Consider the following 25,939-nt stretch of genomic DNA (forward strand, 5'->3'; position numbering starts at 1 on the left):
AAAATAATCATCATAAAGCAAACCGTAATTGAAAGCAACTATTTAGGATATAAATTTTAGTCTAAATGCTATAGAGTAAATGAATATAGTACTGAATGATGGAATTGCCAAGCATTAAAGGATTTATTTGATGTACTGGATACTGCTTTTAAGAAAATGTTGGTGTCATACCCAATTTATGTAATCTATTTAACTGGCGTTGTAAAAGAAGTAGATATAAAGGTAACTTTCTGAAAGGCAACTAAAAAAAAAATTCAAAAGCCCATTAAAAAAAAACCAACAAATTACAGGTCCAGAGCAACAGCATAGCTATAGAGGGTAAGGCGCTTGCCTTGCACACAGCCGACCTGGGTTTGATCTCCAGCATCCCATGTGGTTCCCAGAACTTAGCCAGGAGTAATCCGAGTGCAGAACCAGGAGTAAACACTGAGCTCTGTTGGGTCTGACCCCAAATCAAATACATACCTCCCCAAGTCAAAAAAGCAAAACGCCAAAAAAAAAAACCCTCCAAAATGAATTAGCACAGAACGACTTATAATATTTTTTTATATTTATATACCTGTTAAGAAGTCACAGGCTTTGAAAAATTTTATAAATTTATCAGTAATTTACAATCTTGTGAAATTCCAGTTTAGCTCTATTCACCCACGTATGTAGGTGTCACCACCTCTACAATAAGAAAAGAAAAAGATCTATCCTAAATATGATATATTAAAAAAAGAGAGAGACATAGTAAGGGAACACTACATAGTCAAAGACATGAAAACTGAAGATTCTGTCTACAGAACTGAGCTGACATGGTGGGTGAGGTGGGCAAAAGCTGCCCTAGAGAAGTGGGCTCCCTGGTGGAGGGTGCAGCGCTGAGAGGATGTATCCTTGGAAAGTACAAGTAACAATACTGGATTGAACCAATACCTCAATAAAAATGAGCTGCCTTTATTTTTGCACCCCTCAAGCTTCATTTAAGTTCAAGAGAACTATTCTAGTAGAAATGGAATAAGCAATATTAATCTTGTTAATCAAGTATGTTTCATAATAATCAACAGACTCTAGAAGGCTAGCCTCTTGGCTACTGTATGCAGACGGTCACACTCACACGTAACCAACAAACTGCAGGAGGAAAGCAGCCCAGGAACCGGCTCCCCAGGAAGAAAGGAAGAGAATGGAATGCAGTGCTGGAGAGGAAACTGCTGCATGGGACCTGTTGGTGGCTTTTCGAGTTATCAGAGACTGGATTTAGAGTCTTGGTGGGTGAAAAGTGATGGGAGAGGAGAAGCATTCTTCCTATTACCACAGCTGAATTTCTTTCTCAAATATGCATCTAAAGTGAACAATATGAAAGAGGAAGGGCAGAAGAAATGCCAGAGTTTGGGATTCTAACAAACACGTGGGAGCCTTTCACATGGTTCTGTTAAATATAAAACGCTTCATGGATTTTAAGGATTATTTATAATGCAATAAAATATGTGACAAAGGAATTAAGAGCAATGAGTGATATGAACTGGATGAAAGGGATCTTTGAAAGTTGATGACTGTTAAAACATTTCACTAGTTTACTGCCTAAAGCAACAGGTGCTTCACCATCCTGTCTCTACTTTTTATCCACAAAGTGACAAACAGGAAAAAGTTTTGTGTTGAACCATTGTTTGTCTTTGTATTTCTCAGGAAAAAGTTGTAAATGAAAAAGAGTCCAAACAATGTTTTTAATTTTTTAAAAAACATATCCTATATAAATCACATTATGACAAGATTTAGTAAAAACATATGGGGGTGTTTGTTTTGGAGTTTATAATAGTTTGAATAAAATGTAACTGCTGTCCTTAAACTTTTTGTGTTGTAACTGAAAGAATATAGTATCTTTTTATAGAAAAACTAACTGGAAATTTTCGGTTAATAGACAAAACATTTTCACTTTGTTCTGAATCAGGGAGATATTATTGTACATTAAACAAAATACTGCTAGACTAAATAAGAAATATTCACTACAAAGCTATTTCATGCTAAATTCTATAAAATAACAAAGGATTAGCCAAAGAGAGAAATGTCTGAGGAACCAGGAATCTCGAGGAGCTACTATTCTCTAGTTTCTGAATACAGCCTGATCAAATAATAGCCTGCTTGAGACTTCTTTTTAGAGACTGGAAGAAAGTAAAATCACTTTTATTAGATGAACATGGTAAAATAAAATGGCATATGCTCATATACTGTTTTAAAATATTGCAGAATTCTTTTAGAATTGGAAAAGACAGGCTATGTTAAGAGCTGATGACTGAACAAATAAGGAACTTCTCTTCTACTATGTGTTCTCTTGACCAATGAATCACTGAAGCGAATATTTACATAGTTTTGCCCCATAACTGCCTTCTAGGAAATATATAAAAATCAAAATCATACAAATTTCTGTTAATGTTTTAAGCAAGTGTTTTAATTAGGTTTAAAATGATGGAGGGTGATGGGAAGAGAGGTCTGGAGATGTACCCATGGTGGCGGACACGTTTCCTATGTGGGAGGCCCTGGGCTCAGTCCCCAATCACAAAGCAAAGCCACAGAAACCTAAAACCTTGACTAAAGTCATTCACTGAAACCATAATGAGGTACGGTTTTCTCAAGAAAAGCCATTTACTGATCCTATTTTCCTACCTAAAATATAAAATACTACTTTACAAACTCATTCCACAGCTATTCAACATCAACTTATTCAATAAATATTATGCTACCTGTAGAAATGAGGCATGAAGAGGGACTTACCTCCCAATATGGGAAAGGTACTGTAGCAGGCAGTAAATGAGATAGAAATATGAAATGTGCAAGTAACACTGAGCACACACTAGTCCCATGATATCTTTCAAATTGATAATTCTTCCAATGTCATTTATCAGCCATAAATGGTTGATAACTATTGATTTCTTTTAAAATAAAATTTATATGACTTATGTTTCTCAAGACTATCTACTTAAACAGAAACTAACAGTTTATCTGGATTGTGATCTCTCTTCTTTGTGCAATGAAGACATACAGCAGAACAGTAACAGGATCTTTTTAAGATAGAAGGCGTGATCTAATTTTGTAAACATTACCCATTGAAGCGAAAGATCTCCTGGGAACTGAGAACTAAAAGCAAGCCTTGGAAAGGTGTTGCTATCAGAGAGAGCTGAGTCCCAAACAGGCTACCAGTAGGGATAACAGTGTTTATGAAACTGTATCAGACAATGTGACATAGGATAGAGCAAGGGAGGAGTGGATTAAAGAATCTCTCTCCTTCCTGCCTTCCTTTCTTAGGCAACAGCTGCAATCTTGGCTGTAATTTATAGTTGGGGATTGTAGAAGAGATTCATTTGTATTGTATTTTGTGCTATTTCCCCTTGATCCTTCGTTCTCAGTGGTTCACTCAAACTTCCACATTCCCAGTCATTAGCAAAAGATGTCTCCTCAGCATAGGAAAATAACAGGATGAATTTTCAAACTTTGTTTCTCAATACTGATGGTGGTTTCTCTCTTTTGTGACCAGCAAGCCCCTTAAGTCATACACATTAACCTACAGAAAATCTGGTAAAGACAAGATCTTTTGAAGTGGCGGGGCTCCCTAGCAGTGATCAAGAAGACCAGACACATGACCTGAAACTCTTGACTAACCATGCATTAGATTCGGTAAAAGGGTCTTGGATGTGATGCTGCTTGCGCCTTGATTCCAGGGTACCTGGGTGATGAGGCAGTGCTGGGGGGGGGTCTCTAAGGTCTCTAAGATCCAGTGTTTCTCAGGGTCTGAGTGCTAGAACCAGTGATGCTCTGTGTGTGTGTGTGGGGGGGTGTGGAGGGGTATGGGGACGGGCAATGACCCTGTGGTGCCAGCAATCAAACCCCTATCTTTCACCCCAGGATTTATCTTTTTTTAAAAATAAGGGCCACACCAAACAGAGCTCCAAGTGAGCCTCAGGGAAATGTGGGACATGTACTGGGGATCAACTCCTGATCTTGCACAAGCTATGCAAGTAGTATTACACTTTTTTTCCTTTCCTTTTTTCTTTTCAACTTTATTTTTAAAATAAAGCTTATTGTGCACAAATTTTCATCTCAAATAAACTTATAAGAAAACAGCTTCATGGAAATGGATAGGTAGTAAAAGGTGCAGATTTGGAATTTATTAAAGACAAATTTTACAGAGGTGATGAATAGTAGAGGGGCTAAAGGGTTTCTCTAGCATGCAGCTGACCCCTGGTGCGGTCCCCAGCATCGCATGGTTGAGCATCATGCTGACGCATTTCTAGAGGCCCAAACACCACTGGATGTGGCATGACCCATTCCCTGCTCCGCGAGTCTCCAGCAACACATCTTCGAGTTCCCACAATGAATCACTGATCCTGGTGGGCTAAGAATCCTCGGCTCAGGTCTCCTGAGCATCTCAAAAAACAAAACGTGGTGGGTGGTTGAGCACAGCACCTGCCCCAACAGAGCCTTGGCTGCCAGAACCCAATCGCTGCCATGTTCCTCATGTATGACAATGAATATGCTGAAAACCTAGGTATGTGGGTTTTGTGACTAAAATCTCCAGGCTTGCTCAGAATCGGAAATGACTGACCTCCTGCCATCTCCCTGTTTTCTTCAGGAGCTTGGCAGTCATGCCAATGAACTGTGTCAAGAGCCATATAAGTTCAGTAACTCACAAATGATTCAGAGACTCACAAATAACTCTCAGAAGAGAGCAACAAGCTGCGGAGATGCTTCCAGATCCCAAAGTTACCATCTGGTTAAAAATTTAACTCCAGCTCTATCACCCTATTTAAAATTTTGGAGTTTCTGGAGTGACATTTCATACTCCACACCACTGATGTACCAGGAGTAGCATATCACATTGGACGGGGTATAAAGTAGAAGGCAACTGATCTTGATATATTACCACACAAGACTAAACCTGTAATAACATGTTAGTAATCTCTTATGGGGCTGGAGCAACAGAACAGCAGTAGGGTGTTTGCCTTGAGCACAGCCAGCCCGGCCGAGCCGGGTTCGATTCCTCCGCCTCTCTTGGAGAGTCTGGCAAGCTACCGAGAGTATCTCGCCCGCAGAGCAAAGCCTGGCAAGCTCCCCGTGACGTATTCCATATGTCAAACACAGTAACAACAAGTCTCAAAATGGTGACGTTACTGGACCCACTTGAGCAAATCCATGAATGGGAGGACAGTGCTACAGTGCAAGGGCTTAATGGCTCCAAGGTGAGATGCAACAATACAACAATTTTCATACACTTTCCTCAAAGGAAACCTTCTGGATCATTTTTAGCTGATTATTCATAACAAACAATACAAAAAATTATTTAGAATCTGTCCTTGGGGCAAGCTTGGGTGGTAGTGCAAAAATTTGAAATAATAGTGGTGGGAAGGTGTAATGGTGGTGAGACTGGTGTTGAAATATTTAATGTAATAAATTATTGTGGACTTTAAAAATGTATTTGCAGTATATGATTGCACAAATTTGAAATTCACAAAAAGTGAAAATTTTAGAGACACATATTTAATAAATTATTACTCATGCATGCAAAAAACCTCTTACATTTCTATTTTAAATACACATTAATACCGGTTTTTCTTTAATGAATTCCATTTTGTACAAAACAATAATGTACTGATTTACAATATCAGTCTGAGTTTTATTCAATGACAGTGATTTTCTTAAACCTGCTTAGGATTACTCTGGTCTTTAGCATCAGTACTCTCCTGGCTCCCTTTGATGAACCTGAATAAACATTTAGAACCTACTTTTCCAAAAGTCAGAGAAAATCACCACCTACTGTTTCTTAATCCTTAGCACATGCTCATGAAACCTGTACTGATTCTTAGAATAATCTGAATCCCAATGCAATGAATCTCTCAAGAACAGAAGTAGCTTTAGACTCTGGTTCTCTGGTTCTACTACATGGTAAAAAACATTGTTAAATGGTTAAAAACAACAAGGAAACAACATTCCTACCAAAACCAAGCAAGGAATGAATCTTTATGAAAGGGAATAGATACCAAACTCAAAGTGTGATTTTACTAAATTAACATCTCAGGGCTAATGTTCAGCAATAAGAACACTTGCCCTGCAACATGTGAGGTCCTAGATTTGATTCCCCAAACCACTAAAAATAAATAAGTATTCAAAACTATTTTAGCCATTTAATCAATATGCAAAAATATGGTTTTTCTACTTATATATTTTAAACTATTGACTATTAAAATGTCTTTAGATTGTTAGGTTGTAGTCGGAGATGTAGAGCTGCACTAAGTAAGCACACAGATTTTTTAAAGAAGATCTGTTTCTGGTTATTATAAACACAAATTATTGTGTTCTTGTCAATACGAACTTGACCATGAGCACAGATTCATTTGAATGCCTAACAACCCGAATTGGAGTATTACACTTGAATAGATGTCGTTCACTGCCAGCAGTTTCTATCTTCGTTGTTTATGCACCAACATCCAATTATGATGAAGAAGAAATTGAGAAATTCTACATGGAGCTGGAGAAGTTCTATAAAGAAGACCACACCTTCTACAAGATCATTGTGCGTGATTTTAATGCCAAGATAACACAGCAGGTAGGGCATCTGCCTTGCACACAGCCAACCCAGTCGGCCCAGGTTCGATTCTTCCATCCCTCTCGGAGAGCCTGGCAAGCTACCGAGAGTAAAGCTACCCGTGATGTATTAGATATGCCAAACACAGTAACAAGTCTCACAATGGAGACGACAGTAGGCCTGCTTGAGCAAATCGATGAACAACGGGAGAACAGTGCGAGAGTGCTATAGGACTGAGAAGGTTGCCTGAAGAACTCCACATCGGGACCCATGGCCTAGAATGGTACAAAGAGGGTGAGAGACTGTCTGAGTTCATCATGTCGACCAAGACCATTCATGGTAACTCACAATTCCAGAAGGCAGAATCTAAATGTTGGACATGGGAATGTCCCGGTGGACAGTTCCACAACGAAACTGACCACGTCATATTCAATCGATGGTTTTGCCTGACCAATGTAGCTGTTGTTCCAAAATTCCAAACGGGATCGGACCACTGTCTCCTTCATGCAAAATTCTACTTCACGGAGCGGGGAGAAAGGACTGCAAAGCTTAAACCAAAATTCTTCAGTGCCACCCTCGAGAATGTCATGCAACGACTGGAATGGGAAGGAATGGGAGTGAAGATAGATGGTTGGCAACTACACCACCTCTGCTTCGCTGATGACATCGTTCTAATAACACCAAACATTAGCCAAGTGGCACAGATGCTGGCCAACTTTGACTGTGAGTGTGGAAAGGTCGGACTACAGCTGAATCTCACGAAGACAATGTTTGTGAGAAATGGTCTTGTTCCTGTTGTTCCATTCGCTCTAATGGAATGAACATCTCCAAATGCAACAATTATGTGTACCTAGGTCGAGAACTCAACATGACGAACAATCTGGCACCTGAGTTACGCAGGAGGAAGAGAGAGGCTTGGAATGCCTCTAAGAGAGTTGAAGACATAGCTAAGAGGACGAATAACCTCCGGTTCCAAGCACATCTCTTCAATTCCACCATTCTTCTTGCATTAACATACGCCTCAGAGACCTGGGCCTTATGAAAACAGGATGAGAATGCTATTTGGGCCTCCCAAAGAGGAATCGAAAGAGCCATGCTTGGAGTATCACGCTTCACTCAAGTGAGAGAAAGAATCTGGAGTTTCGACCTCTGTCGACGATTGAGAATCAGGGACGCTGTCTCGTTTGCCAAGGTGTCGAAAATCAGATGGGCTGGACAAATAATGCAATTTGGAGCCGACTACTGGACTAGAGCCATTACTGAATGGATTCCATGGTACGTCAAAAGATCGCATGGCCGCCCACCTATGAGATGGTCAGACTTCTTCGTCAAGACCTTGAATGATTGTTGTGGCTCTTCGTGTTCCTGGAGCGAGCAGACACCACTGGGCTACACTAGCATGCGACAGGGACGAATGGAGACATTACTGGCTCCCGCTCAAGCAAATCGATGAGTAACGGGATGTCAAGTGATCAAGTGATATTAATATGTAAGTATATTAGCAATATGAAAAATAGTCATAAATATTAATAGGTAGGTTTCTTAAACTCTGAGAAACTTGAGTAATTCCAATCACAGCTAGAGGGTAAAAAGAATAAACTTGAAGAAGCTCACTTACATGATGGATCTTTCTGACTTAAAGAAGAGGGGCATATTTTAGACAATGGCATGTGTCCCATTAAAAAAGGTATAAATAGAATATATCAATACAATAGGGCTAACAACATATATTGATCTAGAAATACAGAAAGTACTATGGCAAATTAGAAGTGAAGAACTGGTAAAAAAGAGTAAGTATCACAAAGAAAAGGTGGTATATTACAAATGATTGATCTGAGTATAATCCAAAAGCCAGGTATAATACAAAATAAGTGAAACTGCAAAAGAAAAGATAAAACATTTGTTTGTATATTATAATTTGTTTTTCTTTTATTCTTGCTACCTCTCCTCCCCTGTTCCCAGTAACTTCACAGATTTATAGTAGAATTGGTAAGCACTGCCTATACAAGGAAGGAAAATAAGAACTTCTTACTACGAGTTGCTAAGCCAAAAATACTATTTACAACTAATTACAGGGTATAGTTTTATCATCTTTCTCTTCATAATCTAAGCACTTAGAAACTTTTGAGTTTTGACTTCCATTTGAGTTTTTTGTAACAACAAAGCTCTTCCATCACTTAGTGCTTTCTAGAGATAATTTACCTGTAGAAAATAAGTTTAAGAATTACTTTGTACTCCGACTTCACTTTTGCTTGTCTTCATTGGGTTTACAATGTTTCATGAATATCAAGGTCTTGTAAGTTTACTTGGTATGGCGATTTTGCCATGCAATCAAAATACTGCAATTCAAGTACAATATAATAAGTTTTAGCCATTACTAATGCGCTAAACAATTTTACAAATTATTCTTTTCTTTTACACAATATAACTTCATTCCTCATAAAAGTCACCATCATAAAGTGAAATGACTAAAAATTTTACATTATTTTGGCTCCTACAGGTTAAAATAGCTTATCCTATTATGAGTCTTAAAATATTCACTGAAATGATGTAGTCTGATCTGACTTAATCTAACAAAATCGGCAAATTCTCTTCCCAATATGTTTCTTTAAATATCATGTCCTTGCTAAAACTTTATTTAAAATTTGAGACCAGGTATGTGGTTCAAGAGCATTACCTTGCCTGGATGAGGCTGTAGGCTTGAGTCCTGGTATAGCATGGTCTCCTAAGCACTATCAAGAGCAACCTCTGACACTGAAATGGGAGCAGACCCTGAGCACAGTTGAATGTGGCCCCCAAATAAAACTACCCATTTGTTTTAGTGAGGTTGTACTCACATCTTTGGTGGTTTCTATTCTAGCAGCACTGTTGCACTGCAGCACTGTCCTCCCATTATTCATCGATTTGCTCGAGCAGGCCCAGTAACGTCTCCATTGTGAGACTTGTGGTTACTGTGTTTGGCATATTGAATACATCACGGGTAGCTTGTCAGGCTCTGCTGAGAGGGGTGGAGGAATCGAACCCAGGTCAGCCGGGCTGGCTGCGTGCAAGGCAAATGCCCTACCACTGTGCTATCACTCCTAGAATTTTAATAAATTTCAAATATAAGTTACTTATGTTAAACTAAAATTATGGAAATTTCTTAAAAATGTTTGATGGCGATTTTTTGCAACATTGGGGAGAACACCACTAGAAGTTTGACACAATTGGAGTTACATTCGTCATTGTCATTTCAAAGTTCTCTTTCTTTGTTAACACTGCAAGTTTTAGCTCCTCTTTTTGTTTTTTTCTTCTGTAACAGTCATTATAGGTCCCTCTGACAGTCATTTCCCAGAAACTACCTCTTTCTTTGTAAGAAAAGCTCATAAATTGTTCCTTTTTTCCTTTTAAAAACAGGAGAAGGGAAAAACTGCCACCAGGACGTCAGCTGGCTTCCATCATATCAGGGCTACCGAGCTTTCCAGTGAAGCTAACCCTGCTAAAACCTCAGATACTCAGGTCCCCATGGCTCAAGTTGGGGCAGGCTGCCTCCCCTCATGCCCTGGATTTCAGGCAACCCCAGCAGTCATAACCACAAACCACCTCTGCCTCCATGTAAACTCAGCAGTGGAAAAATTAAACTTCAGCTGGACGGGCCAGTTAAAAAATAGTGCACTTCCTGGAGTAACATCTCCATACTCTATAGCACCAGTAGTGAATCGGATAGATAGAATTTAGAAGCCAACCAATCTCTACTAACAAAAATATTAATACAGAAGCTTAACAGGTAACTTTTTAGTAATCCCTCAGACAAGGACTTAGTGTCTGCATGGTGAGATACAACAATTTTCACTAATTTTCTTCTAAGGAAATATTTTTTGATCATTAGTCATTTATGACTAACAAGCAATATAAAATAAATTATTGTGGGTCTGCCCTGGGGACAGTCTTGAGGGGCTGTTGGAAAAATGGGGATAATGGCAGAAGGAAGGTGACAGTGGTGGTGAGATTGGTGGAGGAATATTGAATAACTCTAACAAATCATCATGAACAACTGAATACCTGTAACAAGTCATCATGAACAACTTTGCAAACCACAGTGCTTAAATAAAGTATAGGGGTGGGGGTGGGAGAACCAAGAAGAGGAAAGTGGGGAAGGAGGTTTAAGTATGTTTTAGACAGTTTCTGGAATTAATCTAAACCTTTTCTTTCACTACTTATGTGTTATAATAGAACAAGAATCCTGAGGCCTTCAAAGTCTAAACTTTTTCTTGTGGTTGTGACTATATTCCTTTCTCAGTTTTGAGCCTCTGTCTCCTGCCCCCCGGGGGGGGGGGCAATTTTTACTTCCTTATTGCACATAATTTTATCATCAAACCTCTATGACATGTTTGCCACTCAATGCCTCTTTTGCAGACCACAACACCCAAAAGGAGAGAGAGAACACAGGGGATTGCCCTGCCACAGAGACAGGGGGGATGGGGGGATGGGGATGGGAGGGATATTATCCATGGTGGTGGAAAATGGGCACTGGTGGAGGGATGGGTATCTGATCATTGTATAATTGAAACCAAAGCACAAAAAATTGTAAATCTACAACTTTAAAAAAAAAAAATAAAGGTAAAAAAAAAACCCTCTATTATATCAAACCATTTTTCAAACAAATTGCCAATTTATTATTTTTCATTTATTTGAGGTATTGTGATCATAACTGGCTGTGCTCGGGGCTTACTCCCAGCTCTGCAGCTCATTCCTGGTGAAGCTCCATGGACCACAGGAGTGCTGGGATGGAACTGGGGTCGGCTGCATGCAAGGCAAGCACCTCATCTTATGTTCAAATCTTAGCAACAACAAAACCCAACCCAGCTTCAAAACCTGTCCTAGGTCTTTTGCCTATTTACTCCACAGTGCCTTTACAGTAATACCTCTGAAAAGTAAAACAATGAGTGTTTGTGGAATGTCTCTTATTTCAAGAGATAAAAGTGTGACCAAATTCTCCTAACTGCCACCTGACCAAAAGGGATGGTAAGACACACCAGCTCTAAGACAATGTATTTTGATTTCTGATAGCAAGATGCTTTAAAAAAAAAAAAGTGCCATAGGGGCTGAAGCAATTGTATAGTGGGTAAGGAGCTTGCCTTGCATACAACCAACTTACCAACTTGGGGTTTGATCTCCAGCCCTTGTCTGGTTCCCTGGGCCTGCCTTGCCCTGAGCACAGAGCCAGGAGTAAACACTGAGCACTTATGTAGACCGTCCCCCACACCCCCAACAAAAAAAAGTGTTCTAGAATGAGCAAAATATAACAGAAGTATAATAAAGTAGAAGTGCTATTATATTCTTAACTCTAATTTCCAAAGAATTTTAAAAGTCAGGGCCAGAGTAATAGTATAGCAGGTAGGATGCATGTCTTGCTCGGGTCCGATCCAGGTTCAATTCCCCACATCCCACATGTTCCCCCAAGCACTTCTAGGAGTAATTCCCGAGTGCAGTGCCAGTAGTCCCTGAGCATTGCTAGGTGTGACCCCAAACAAACAAAAAAGGAATTTTAAAAGTCATTTGCTAGCCTATAAAATTATATTTAAATACTTGGGAAAATGTTATGGATCAAAACATAAAAAGGGGCTAGAGATGGTGCAGCAGACAGGACACCAGCTTTCCCAATAACCAACCCAGGTTCAATTACTGGCACCACAAATGGGCCCCTGAGCACCCCCAGGATGTACTCCGCCAACAATCAAACAAAAACCAAAATGTAAAAATAACTTCCTGAGCTTAAGGTTAATAAGCTTAAAGAAACTAGTTACTGGAGCTGCTAAGAAAGAGATAATTAATGGTATACGTCAGAAGTACATAAAAATTTTTAAAAAGGAGATAAGCTTCAAGGAGACCATCTTCCTCAGTAGAGCTTTAATAGCCAGAGGAGGGGGTAATCTTAATTATAATATTTGCTTATTACATATCAGCAGAAACTGATAAAACAAACCTGGAAATTATCATCACCGTCCTCCCGTTGTTCATCGATTTGCTCGAGCGGGCCCAGTAACGTCTCCATTGGAGACTTCGTTGTTACTGCGTTTGGCATATTGAATACATAATGGGTAGCTTGCCAGGCTCTGCCGCGTGGGCGAGATACTCTCGGTAGCTTGCCGGGCTCTCCGAGAGGGGCGGAGGAATCGAACTCGGGTTGGCCATGTTGGCTGCGTGCAAGGCAAACGCCCTACTGCTGTGCTATTGCTCCATCCCGGAAATTATCATAAATGCAAAAATTTTAAAGGTATAAAAAAGTAGGCAATTCTAAGAAAATAAGAAAGTTTGTAAAAGCTAATGCTGCTCTGTAATAGAAACAAGTCTTTAATAAGTCATCTGGCCATCTTTGAAGCGTTCAGCATAAGAGAAGGAACACATGGAGGGTGCGGGATCCCGGAGGAAAAAAAAAAGAAAAAACAGGTTCCAAAAAGAGCCAAGAGCACCGGCAAGTTCCAGATGGAGTAGGCGCCGCATCCCGCCTCCCCCAGATGGAACCCTGGTGACCAGAAGCCTCTACAAACACAGCTTGAGTATGCGGGAACGAGGACTTTTTCTCAAAACCTCTCAATATACAAAGTGATCAATGAGAAGTAAACCACCCAATCTTTCTCCCTGAAAATCAGAGTTAAGTTTGGAGCAGGGCCACAGCCCCAGAAACACAAGGACTTAATGCAGAAACCAGCAGCTTAGAGCAGAAAAGTGAACGGACGATGAGTTAACCCAGGCCATCATTTCTGCCCAGAGGGGAAAGGGTGTTGCCCCATTCGCCCTCTCTTCTCTGGAAAGAAGGATGGCGGCCGCATGGGAGCCTTGTGGACAGCAGGTATGAGCCAGGGGTGTGGGGGGCGACTAAAACTTCACGAGAAGGGGGGCATTCCGGTCCGTCCTTCACGCCCTACCGAGGTCAACAGTTGCCCCCCACGAGCGGCTCCCCAGCACGGCCACAGTCCCAGAAGCACAAGGACTTAATGCAGAACCTGGCAGCTTGGAGCAGAAAAGTGAAAGGACTATGCGTTAATCCAGGCCATCAAGTCTGCCGGAGGGGAAAGGGTGTTGCCCCATTCGCCCTCTCTTCTCTGGAAAGAAGGATGGCGGCCCCATGGGAGCCATGTGGACAGCAGGTATGAGCCGGGGGTGTGGGGGCGACTAAAACCTCATGGGAAGGGGGGCGTTCCGGTCCGTCCTTCACGCCCTACCGAGGTAACCAGTTGCCCCCCACGAGCGGCTCTCCAGCACAGCCACAGCCCCAGAAGCACAAGGGCTTAATGCAGAACCCAGCAGCTTGGAGCAGAAAAGTGAAAGGACTATGCGTTAATCCAGGCAATCATTTCTGCCCAGAGGGGAAAGGGTGTTGCTCCCTTCCGCCCTCCTCCCTGTGGAAAGAAAGATGGCGGCCACATGGGAGCCTTGTGGACAGCAGGTATGAGCCGGGAGTGTGGGGGCGACTAAAACTTCATGGGAAGGGGGGCGTTCTGGTCCGTCCTTCACGCCCTACCGAGGTCACCAGTTGCCCCCCACGAGCGGCTCCCCAGCACGGCCACAGTCCCAGAAGCACAAGGACTTAATGCAGAACCCGGCAGCTTGGAGCAGAAAAGTGAAAGGACTATGCGTTAATCCAGGCCATCAAGTCTGCCGGAGGGGAAAGGGTGTTGCCCCATTCGCCCTCTCTTCTCTGGAAAGAAGGATGGCGGCCGCATGCGAGCCTTGTGGACAGCAGGTATGAGCCGGGGGTGTGGGGAGACTAAAACCTCATGGGAAGGGGGGCGTTCCGGTCCGTCCTTCACGCCCTACCGAGGTCACCAGTTGCCCCCCACGAGCGGCTCTCCAGCACGGCCACAGCCCCAGAAGCACAAGGGCTTAATGCAGAACCCAGCAGCTTGGAGCAGAAAAGTGAAAGGACTATGCGTTAATCCAGGCAATCATTTCTGCCCAGAGGGGAAAGGGTGTTGCTCCCTTCCGCCCTCCTCCCTCTGGAAAGAAAGATGGCGGCCACATGGGAGCCTTGTGGACAGCAGGTATGAGCCGGGAGTGTGGGGGCGACTAAAACCTCATGGGAAGGGGGGCGTTCCAGTCCGTCCTTCACGCCCTACCGAGGTCACCAGTCATCCCTCACAAGCGGCTCTCCAGCACGGCCACGACCCCAGAAGCACAAGGACTTAATGCAGAACCCAGCAGCTTGGAGCAGAAAAGTGAATGGACTATGCGTTGATCCAGGCCATCAAGTCTGCCGGAGGGGAAAGGGTGTTGCCCCATTCGCCCTCTCCTCTCTGGAAAGAAAGATGGCGGCCACATGGGAGCCTTGTGGACAGCAGGTATGAGCCGGGAGTGTGGGGGCGACTAAAACCTCATGGGAAGGGGGGCGTTCCGGTCCGTCCTTCACGCCCTACCGAGGTCACCAGTTGCCCCCCACGAGCGGCTCTCCAGCACGGCCACAGCCCCAGAAGCACAAGGGCTTAATGCAGAACCCAGCAGCTTGGAGCAGAAAAGTGAACGGACTATGCGTTGATCCAGCCCATCAAGTCTGCCGGAGGGGAAAGGGTGTTGCCCCATTCGCCCTCTCCTCTCTGGAAAGAAAGATGGTGGCCACATGGGAGCCTTGTGGACAGCAGGTATGAGCCGGGAGTGTGGGGGCGACTAAAACCTCATGGGAAGGGGGGCGTTCCGGTCCGTCCTTCACGCCCTACCGAGGTCACCAGTTGCCCCCACGAGCGGCTCTCCAGCACGGCCACAGCCCCAGAAGCACAATGACCTAATGCAGAACCCAACAGCTTGGAGCAGAAAAGTGAAAGGACTATGCATTAATCCAGGCAATCATTTCTGCCCAGAGGGGAAAGGGTGTTGCTCCCTTCCGCCCTCCTCCCTCTGGAAAGAAAGATGGCGGCCACATGGGAGCCTTGTGGACAGCAGGTATGAGCCGGGGATGTGGGGGCGACTAAAACCTCATGGGAAGGGGGGTGTTCTGGTCCGTCCTTCACGCCCTACTGAGGTCACCAGTTGCCCCCCGCGAGCGGCTCTCCAGCACGGCCACGGCCCCAGAAGCACAAGGACTTAATGCAGAACCCAGCAGCTTGGAGCAGAAAAGTGAACGGACTATGCATTGATCCAGGCCATCAAGTCTGCCGGAGGGGAAAGGGTGTTGCCCCATTCGCCCTCTCCTCTCTGGAAAGAAAGATGGCGGCCACATGGGAGCCTTGTGCACAGCAGGTATGAGCCGGGAGTGTGGGGGCGACTAAAACCTCATGGGAAGCGGGGCGTTTCGCTCCGCCCTTCACGCCCTACCGAGGCCACCGGTTGCCCCCCGCGAGCGGCTCTCCAGCACGGCCAGGACTCCAGAACACAGAAACCAATTTCTTAACTATCTGACTTTCAGTAGAAATACTTCCAGGGTCAATAGGTAAAAGAGCAGAAATCCAAAACCAACATTTAATTCTTGAACCCAGCCGTAGAAAGCAAATCACTTCACAATGCTTTTTCAGCATGTCTGATTTGGGGGGGGGGGGGTAAACTCTAAATAATAGTGGTGAATCTTTTATTGAAACAATGAATCTAATCAAAGCAGATAGAGAGTTAACTAGAATTCATCTGCCTCACAGGGACGGGGAGGGGTGGGGGGTGGGGTTTTATTGGGGTTCTTCATGGTAAAAAATAAGTATTGGTAAAGGGAAATGTGTTTGATATTTGCATGACTGAGACATAAACCTGAAAGCTTTGTAACCTTTCCCACAGTGATTCAATAAATAAATAAAAAAAAAAAATAAGTCATCTAATACTGCTGCAGTATGCTTGAAACCCAATAAAAATGGTCATCCCTGAAAACACTGTATTACTACTTAAAAGACAAAAGATCACTTTAGGACTACATAGGTCAAGGTCACTATATATGGAAAGTGCCAAATCACACCAACACACATATTTTTAAGACATGGCTAGAATTTTCAGAATAAGTGGCTGCTGGCTTAAACTCAAAATCATCAGCTGCATTAGTCAGCCTGCCCTTTGACCTTTGAAATCAAGCACAGACTTCCTTCCAGCTCTGAAAGTCCCAAGAGCATCTCTGCCGATACAATACTGTTCCCATGACACTGAAAATCCGTTGTTTAGTGTAGCTATCTTATTAACTCTGGTAGCTAGAGCTGGCAACCTGACACAGCTTCTACATCAGAACTTGCGACTTGAGCTTGCACTTAGATGCTATGGAGACTAGCTCTTTCTCTGGAGCAGTCTCTTCAACTTTTCCAGAGCTACACACCAGCATCTGGTCTACATATGGTCCATGGAAAAGAACAGATAACCAAGGTAGACTAGTGGTTTTCAACCTTCCTGTAATGGCAGATCAGCAGTAGTCTGTGGACCACTCAGTTGAGGACGATGGCTTGAAAACCTCATGAACCACTTGCTGTTAGCTTCCAACTTTCCTTCTGATGTTTTCTTAGTGTTCTCCATCTCTCAGCCTTCTGAGAATTGAAAGTTATGGCTCACTCTGGACTAGACGTTGGTTTAAGGCAAAATCTTTCTGCTATAGGTACAGTAGTTATTTTCACATTTGATCATCAGAGTAACTGATTTTCCCAGTAAAATAGTATTAATTCAAACTTGAAACTTGCACATTTCTGGCTGCCACTGTGACTAACAGCTTGCATATGGGAAAGTTAATCAGGGATTAAAAGGTAGAATTCAAGATCATGAAAGAATAAATCAGAATTTTCCTTATTTCCTTTCTTCCTCCTGAAGTGTTTACTCTATCAGGTAGCATGCAAGGAGTAGGGAATTCAAGGGAAAGTGCAATTCCAATGTAGTGTGGTAGATTCTGTATTAGGGTTTACAGATACTGGAGGAGCTCAGTGCAAGAGCACTGTTGCTTTCCTGAAGCAATGCTGATACAGGTAGAGCTGGAAGTTTACTGGAGAAGGGCAAGGGTGAGGAGTATTTCCAGCAAAGAGAACAGCCTAGCAGGTCTGAAAGAGTCGGACTTAAGAGAGTGTGAGCTGCAGAAGATTCACATGAAGTTTAAAACTGGGAGCGGAGAATTATCAGATTAGAGAAACAGATCATGATATGACTCATATGCTTCTTTAAGAGAATTTTTAACATGTGAGAGCAGGGAAACTGTGGTTTCCTTCTTTCCTGTTCTTCCTCCCCCCCCCCCCCCCTTCTCCTACTCTTCCTTCTCCTACTTCTCTTCTCCCCATTCTCCTCCTCCTGGGATCACTCCTGGCAGATCTTGGAATGGAAAACCTAGGCTGGCCTCATGACACAGCTAGGCATGCAAGGCAAGTACCTTAACCTGCTGCTCTGTGTCCTTGACCTTTCACAAGGAATCTTAAGCCTCAAAGACTCCAAGAGATCCAGGCAGAGAATTAAGTTCATGACCCTGAATAAATTCTACTCTTAACTCCTCACTGACTCAAATATATAAACTGTTAGTCATAATGGGAACCAATCAAATCTAGGATTAACGAATAGAAATTTATTATTTTTATCAGAAAAATCACTGATAAAGTCAGAGATTGATATCCCTGATGAACACGGATGTGAAGATTCTCAACAAAATACTAGCAAATAGAATTCAACTACTCATCAAAAAGATCATACACCATGACCAAGTAGGATTCATCCCAGGGATGCAAGGCTGGTTTAACACTCGGAAATCAATGAACATAATCCACCATATCAACAAAAGAAAAGATAAAAATCATATGATCATATCAATAGATGCAGAGAAAGCATTTGACAAGATCCAGCATCCCTTTATGATGAAAACCCTAGCCAAAATGGGGATAGAGGGGACTTTCCTCAATATAGTTAAAGCCATCTACCACAAGTCTACAGCAAGCATTGTCCTCAATGGCGAGAAACTGAGAGCCTTCCGCCTAAGATCAGGGACGAGACAAGGATGTCCACTCTCTCCACTGCTGTTCAATATAGTACTGGAAGTACTTGCAATAGCGATTAGTCAAGAAAAAGATATTAGGGGCATCCAGGTAGGAAAGGAAGAAGTCAAGCTCTCACTATTCGCAGATGATATGATAGAGAATCCTAAAACCTCTACCAAGAAACTTCTAGAAATAATAGGCTTGTATAGTAAAGTTGCAGGCTAAAAAAATCAATACCCAAAAGTCCATGGCTTTCCTATATGCAAATAGTGAAAGAGAAGAAAGCTACATGAAAAAAAACAATCCCGTTTACAATTGTGCCCCAGAAAATCAACTACCTAGGAATCACCTTAACTAAGGAAGTAAAGGACCTGTACAAAGAAAACTACAAAACGCTACTTCAGGAAATAAAAGAGGATACGAGGAAATGGAAAAATATCCCTTGTTCATGGATCGGGAGAATTAACATCATCAAAATGGCAATACTTCCCAAAGCACTGTACAAATTCAATGCAATCCCTATAAGGATACCCATGACATTCTTCAAAGAAGTGGAGCAAACACTCCTGAAATTTATATGGAACAATAAGCCCCCACGAATAGCTAAAGCAATTCTTGGGAAAAAGAAAATGGGAGGAATCAACCTCCCTAATTCAAACTCTACTACAAGGCAGTAATAATTAAAATAGCATGGTACTGGAACAAAGGTAGAGCTGTAGACCAATGGAACAGGGTAGACCAATGGACATCTCCCCCCAAGCATACGAGCATCCAATCTTCGATAAGGGGGCAAGAAAAGTGAAGTGGAGCAGGGAAAGCCTCTTTAACAAATTGTGCTGGCAAAACTGGACGGCTACATGCAAAAAAATGGGCTCAGATCTCTGCCTAACTCCATGTACAAAAGTCCGTTCTAAGTGGATTAAAGACCTCAACATCAGACCGGAATCCATAAGGTACAATGAGGAAAAAGTTGGCAAAACCCTCATGACATAGAAGCTAATGGTGTCTTCAAAGATGTCACACCGCTGGCCAAGCAAGGGAACACAGAGATAGACAAATGGGACTATCTTAAACTACGAAGCTCCTGCACCTCAAAAGAAACAGTGACCAAAATACAAAGACAGTCTACAGAATGGGAAAGGATATTCGCCAAATACAAAGTACTCGCTGAACTCCACAAGAAGAAAATATCCAACCCCATCAAAAAATGGGGAGATGAAATGAATAGAAACTTTCACAAAGAAGAAATCCGAATGGCTAAAAGGCACATGAGAAAATGCTCCACATCATTAATCATCAGGGAGATGCAGATCAAAACCACAATGAGATATCATTTCACACCACAGAGACTGGCCCATATCCACAAGAACAAAAGCAACCGGTGCTGGCGTGGATGTGGTGAGAAAGGGACACTCCTTCACTATTGGTGGGAATGCCGACTGGTTCAGCCCTTTTGGAAAACAGTATGGACGATTCTCAATAAATTAGAAATTGAGCTCCTATTTGATCCAGCAATACCACTCCTGGGAATATATCCCAGAGAGGCAACAAAGTATAGTCGAAGTGACATCTGCAATTGTCTGTTCATTGCAGCACTCTTTACAATAGCCAGAATCTGGAAAAAACCTGAGTGCCCGAGAACAGATGACTGGTTAAAGAAACTTTGGTACATTTACACAATGGAGTACTATGTAGCTGTTAGAAAAGAAGATGTCATGAAATTTACATACAAGTGGTACTACATGGAAAGTATCATGTTAAGTGAAATGACGAAATGACTCAGAAAGAAAGGGATAGACATAGAAAGGTTGCATTCATCTGGGGAACATAAAGTAACAAAATAGGAAACTAACACCCAAGAATGGCCAAGATTAGTACCAGGAATTTTACGCCATGGCTTGGAGGCCAACCACACATACTAGGGGAAAAGGGAGCTCAGATAGAGAAGGGAACACCAAATAAAAGTGTTCAAAGGATCCTCCCAGGATGGGAGAAGCATGCGGAAAGTAGACTATAGACTAAACATGATTGTCACCCATTGCCTCTTTTGCAAACCACAACACCCAATAAGAGAGAGAGAACAAAAAGGAATGCCCTGCCACAGAGGCAGGGTGGGATGGGGAGTGGGAGGGATACTGGGATCCGTGGTGGTGGGAAATGGGCACTGGTGGAGGGATGGGTAGTTGATCATTGTATAATTGAAACCCAAGCACAAAAATGTGTAAGTCTGCAACTGTACCTCATGATGTCTCACTATTAAAATTTTTTTAATATAAAAAATAAAGTCAGAGATTACTACTACTACTAAAATTTCTATCAGGAAGTTTTTAGGTTTATTGTTTGTTTGTTTTTGGGTAATGCCCGGCAATGCTCAGGATTTACTTCTGTATTTGCACTCAGGGATCAATCCTGGTGGGGGTCAAGTGGTCAAACAGTAAAAGAATAACACTAATAAAGTAGAATGATAGATAGAATTTATACACAGTAATTCTCAACTATACACATATGGCTCCAAAAGGATAGGGGGAGAGGTGGTGGGAGTAGCAGACTTCTTTTAGGGAAGTATTATCACTGACATAGAAGTGGTTTACACATTTCGGTATTATCAACTGTTTAAGTAATGAATGCTGCTGAGAGGGACATGTATGTGGTCACCTTCAGGTCCATGAGAACAACTTCATAAATGGGCCCAACAGCAAATTAATCAAATGCTAAGTCAGCAGACCTCATAAAGGCATTAACCAGGTTTCCCAGTCCATAGAGTGCAAGCATTTAGGCTCTTGCTTTGTATGAAACATACTTGGGTACCGTCTCAGTACTATATATTGTTTCTGAAGCCTAGGACTGATCCCTGAGCACAGAGACAGCAGTAAGCTCCAAGCACCTCTGGAATGTGGCCCCAAAACAAACAATAAAAAATAGGGTTTCTGACTTTAGGAAAGTTAAAAGTACCAATACTGGCATCAGGAAAAACAGAAAGGATTCAACCTATTATACTGGTATAACCTTTCTAATATCATGTTAGAGTTTGTTTGGAGGTTCTAGCAGGGGAGCGCAGCTACTTGTATACCCTCGAACGAAGACCGGTCCGTCTCTATTTGGGGAAGGCCATCCTCTTCGACCGAGCACGCAACTTCGGGAGGGACGCACATGGAGCGGTGAGGGAGGAAGGGGACACCCGCCTTGCCAGCCAGATCAGCTGAATCAACCCTGGCGATCAATGGGGTGACAGATGTCGCAGCCAGATCGCCCTCACATCCATCTAATATCATGTTAGAAATTTAAATAAAAACAAGAAAGAAGTGGTTGGGCAAAAACAGTAAGATGATGACTCAGAAATCAGAATTTGGGGGTATGCTGCTGCCAGCAAGTCAATCTGTACTTGTGAGGCAAGTGCATAAGCAGCCTGATGGTGCCTTCAGACATCCAGATACCCCAAAATTGCTGCTGTGCCTTTGCCCAGACCCCAAAAACTTGGGGCCAAGTTTACCAAGAAAGTAAATGGCCTTGGGGGCTGGAGTGATAGCACAGCGGGTAGGGTGTTTGCCTTGCATGCAGCCCGACCCGGGTTCAATTCCCAGAATCCCATATGGTCCCCTGAGCACGGCCAAGAGTAATTCCTGAGTGCATGAATCAGGAGTAACCCCTGTGCATCACTGGGTGTGACCCAAAAAGCAAAAAGCAAAAAAAAAAAAAAATCACGAAAATAAATGGCCAAAAGTTAGGTATGTGGGAGACACACCCACAAAGCACCTCTGGCTCAGCTATATAATTGGAGGCAAGGCCTCTCTGGGTTCCTGATAGAACTGCTTAATGGTCATGATCCCAGAGACTCAAGACAAACCTCAGAACCCAGCGGCTTTGGGCAGAGATGCATCCAGTCCCTGCAATGGGTTACTGGCAGCGGACCACCCCAGGGGGGAAAGGGCTTTGCCATGTGGGCGCGATACTCTTGGTAGCTTGCCAGGCTCTCCGAGAGTGACGGAGGAATCGAACCTGAGTCGGCCCGGGTTAGCTGCGTGCAAGGCAAGCGTCCTACCCACTGTGCTATTGCTCCAGCCAGCCAAATCAATCGCTGAATAAATAGCAATACTCCTATATTAAAAAAAAAGAAACCAGAATTTATAAATTGTAAAATTGTAAACTGCTGTCACACTTTGGAGACCAGGAATTACATTTTGGGGTGTGGACTAGTTCACATCTGATAGTGCTGAGGGAACCATCTGTGGTGCTGGTGATCCAAGGGGAGTGTGCAAGACAGAAGCCTTTCCCTTGCACTCCCTCTGCTGCCCTGGAATTACTTTGAAGGTCTGTGTCTGAACACTTACAGATTAGAGCACATCTATCGGGAGCTTCAAATACAGAAATGTGGATTTTACCCTAGGCAGAAAGAATGAAACAATGATTTCTGAAGAAGAGTAGTTCTGTGATTAAAGTGATACTATTTGGAAGATTAAACTTAAGGTTCCAAGTAGGCTGAACTAAGGGACTTAAAAGTCCCAGAAATCAATAATGAAAAATAAATTGCTTGACAAAATTAACCAACAAAAATCCTAAGAAAGATCAGATAATTGATAGTCCTACTGGTGATCAGACATAGCATAAGGATAAGGAAGCGGTATATAATATAAATGCATATACTATCTTTGCAGTATGATCATTTAATACAAGTATAACTAATTTGTTAGTAATTCCAAGGGATTGCTTTCCTCTAGTATATGTCTGTTATTTGAGTTTCTTTAGGCATAAAGTAAACCTAAACAACAGGAAAAAATCATAGTTCTGCTATTAATTGAAAAAGAAAAGATAAAAACCTTGGGTTGGGTGTGTGATTCAGTGATAATGTGCATACCTTGCACGCATGTGACCTGGGATTGAACCTCAGACTATGAATGGATGTGTTTTTGTATGCACACACATAAAACCTTACTCAAATTAAAATGTCCAGCAAATATTTTACAAGTAGCACTTTTACAGATTGACAAAACCTCTTATGGAGCAATTTCATCTTGAACTCGGGAACGGTGCCCTTTAACGCGTGGAGGTTTTTCAGGAAAAAAAACCTTTTTGCTTCGTGCTTAAAAAAGACCGGCATTGACGTTTAAGGTCACGTGACAGCGTATCTTCCCGTCCATCACGAAATCTGGAAATGATCGACCAACTAATTTTTGCGGTTGCACTTTGAGGGGTGTGGGGGGGTCACCCCCGGCGGTGCCGGGGCCCACCGCCCGGATCCTGCACGCTCTGCCCGCCAACGGCGGGGTCCGGAGTCCCGGCACCCGCACAGCGCAGTCCCGCGCGAGCCCCCGCGGCGCCCCCGGGCGCAGGTAGGAGCCGAGCCCGGCGCCGGGTGGGCCCCACCCAAACCAACCGCCCGAGGGCCGGCCGACGGCCGCGTCACCGCCGGAGTCAACATCCGCGTTCTCGGGAGCGAGGCGAGCCGGGTCGAGCCCGGACCCCTGGCGCTGCCCGGCGCGACGGCGCGGCCGGACACACGCGCAGCCCGAGTCCCGCCGGCCGGCGACCCCCCGCGGGGCGCGGGCGCCCCCTCCCCACCGCGGGCGTCGGGGCGGGGCCTGCGCGACGGGCGGAGGCCGGGTGTACCTTGGCGAAGACGGTGAGGCTCCCCGCGGGGACCGCGACGCTCATGCGGCCGTGGTACCAGGCCAGTCCGCTGCCTCCCAGCGCCACTCCGGCCACTGCCGCCGCCACGGGGCCGGGCTGCACCGCCGCGCGCAGGCCGGCGGCGAGGCCGCGCCGCACGCTCCCGCCCCAGGCCGCCAGCCGCCTCCGCGCCGCCGCCGCCGCCATTTTTGCGGAAGCGCCCCAGACCCTCGAAGTCTCGCGGGACCGCGAGTGGCGCGCGAGCCACGGCGATCCACCGCACCTTTCACCGGGGAGCCGCGCCCGGCCGGCGCTGATGGGCGACGCTCAGGCGCGGGTGCTGAGGGCGGTGCGTCTTCCGCAGGGGAACGGGGGCTGTGGAAAAGAGGCCGCAGGACTGCAGCCTCCGAGCCCCAGGCCGGACGGAGACCTCCCGTAGACGCTGCACCCTGCTCTGATGGGGAGTGAATAGTCTCGGTTATTAACGCCCGCAGTGCAGTGTTCGGTGGTGCTGGGGAGTCTGGAGAGGTGACACAGTGTGTACAAAGCCATGTATCTGCCCTCGATTGGCATGGGTACCCCCCCCCCCATTTGGTGTGGGGTTGGCCTCCACCATCGCTGCGTTGCCGTGGCGTTCACGGGTTTTGTCCGCGCCCAGGGCCCACCGGGCGGCCTTTCCTTCCACGTCCCTGACGTTTGCCTCCAGTTGATGCCGGCCTCGCTCACTTGGTGATTCTGGTTCGCCTTCTCGTGGCTTTGCGGTATTCCATCCGTTTTCTTTGGAGCACTGTCAGCTCAGGTCTTTTTTTTTTCCCCTTAAATTTTTATTAGTGAAACACCACGAGGTACAGTTGTAGACTTACAAATTTTTGTGCTTGGGTTTCAATTATACAATGATCAAGTACCCATCCCTGCACCGGTGCTCATTCTCCACCACCACGGATCCCAGTATCCCTCCCTCCCCCCACCCACACCCCCATCCCACCCTACCTCTGGCAGGGCATTCCCTTTTGTTCTCTCTTTCCTTTTGAATGCTATGGTTTGCAAAAGAGTAGCAATCTTGTTGGGTCTATAGTCTACTCTCCTCACCATTTCCCATCCTGAGAGGAACCTCCCAACACCCTTTATTTAGTGCTCCCTTCTCTATCTGAGCTGCCTTTCCCCCTAGCGTGTGCGGCTGTCCTCAAAACCATGGAGTAATCCTCCTGTACCTACCTCGGCTATTCTAGGCTGTTAGTCTCCTATTTTGTTACTTTATGTTCCCCAGATGAATGCAATCTATGTCTGTCCCTTTCTTTCTGACTTTTACCGGTCTTTTCAGGGCCGAAGCAATTTGAATGGGTAAGGCGTTTTTGTTTTGCATTCTTTGTTCAGCCCCCCCAGAAGGACCCCAAGGCCTGCCTGCAGTGATCCCTGAGTGCAGAGCCAGTAGTAAGCCCCGAGCACCGCCAGGTGTGGCCAAAATCCCCCAAGTTTTAAAGTTTGTCAAAAAGAAGTTGCTTTCTTTTTTCAGTTGTTCTGACAGTCAGGTACAGCACTGTAGTAGCACTGTCCTCCGGTTCGGTTCATCTATTTGCTGTAGCTTGTGGCCATTATTTTTTTGGGGGAGTGTGCACACCTGCTGGCTCTGTGCTCAGGTCTCTGAGTTATCTTTTCAGGCTGGTCATGGCCATTCAAGTAGTGTGTATTTATTTATTTAATTTTTATTTTTATTAGTGAAACACCATGAGGTACAGTTGTAGACTTACAAATTTTTGTGCTTGGGTTTCAGTTATACGATGATCGAGTACCCATCCCTCCACCAGTGCGCATTCTCCATCACCAATCATCCCAGTATCCCTCCCCCCACCCCACTCCCCACCCCATCCCGCCTCTGTGGCAGGGCATTCCCTTTTGTTCT

The 25,939-nt window shown here is 44.2% G+C and overlaps 1 protein-coding gene across 1 annotated transcript in view; it reads right to left on the reverse strand.

The window, feature by feature from the left end:
- Positions 1–24,256, reverse strand: part of MICU2 (mitochondrial calcium uptake 2) — a 112,259-nt gene extending 88,003 nt beyond the window's left edge. The window contains exon 1 of the mRNA XM_056133041.1: positions 24,040–24,256. Coding sequence (XP_055989016.1) covers positions 24,040–24,246 — 207 coding nt within the window. The 5' untranslated portion in view covers positions 24,247–24,256. The remainder of the gene's footprint in view (positions 1–24,039) is intronic.
- Positions 24,257–25,939: the final 1,683 nt, after the last annotated feature.

This window comes from Sorex fumeus, unplaced genomic scaffold (assembly GCF_029834395.1).
Source record: "Sorex fumeus unplaced genomic scaffold, SorFum_2.1 ptg000095l, whole genome shotgun sequence".
In the NCBI taxonomy this organism is placed as follows: Eukaryota; Metazoa; Chordata; class Mammalia; order Eulipotyphla; family Soricidae; genus Sorex; species Sorex fumeus.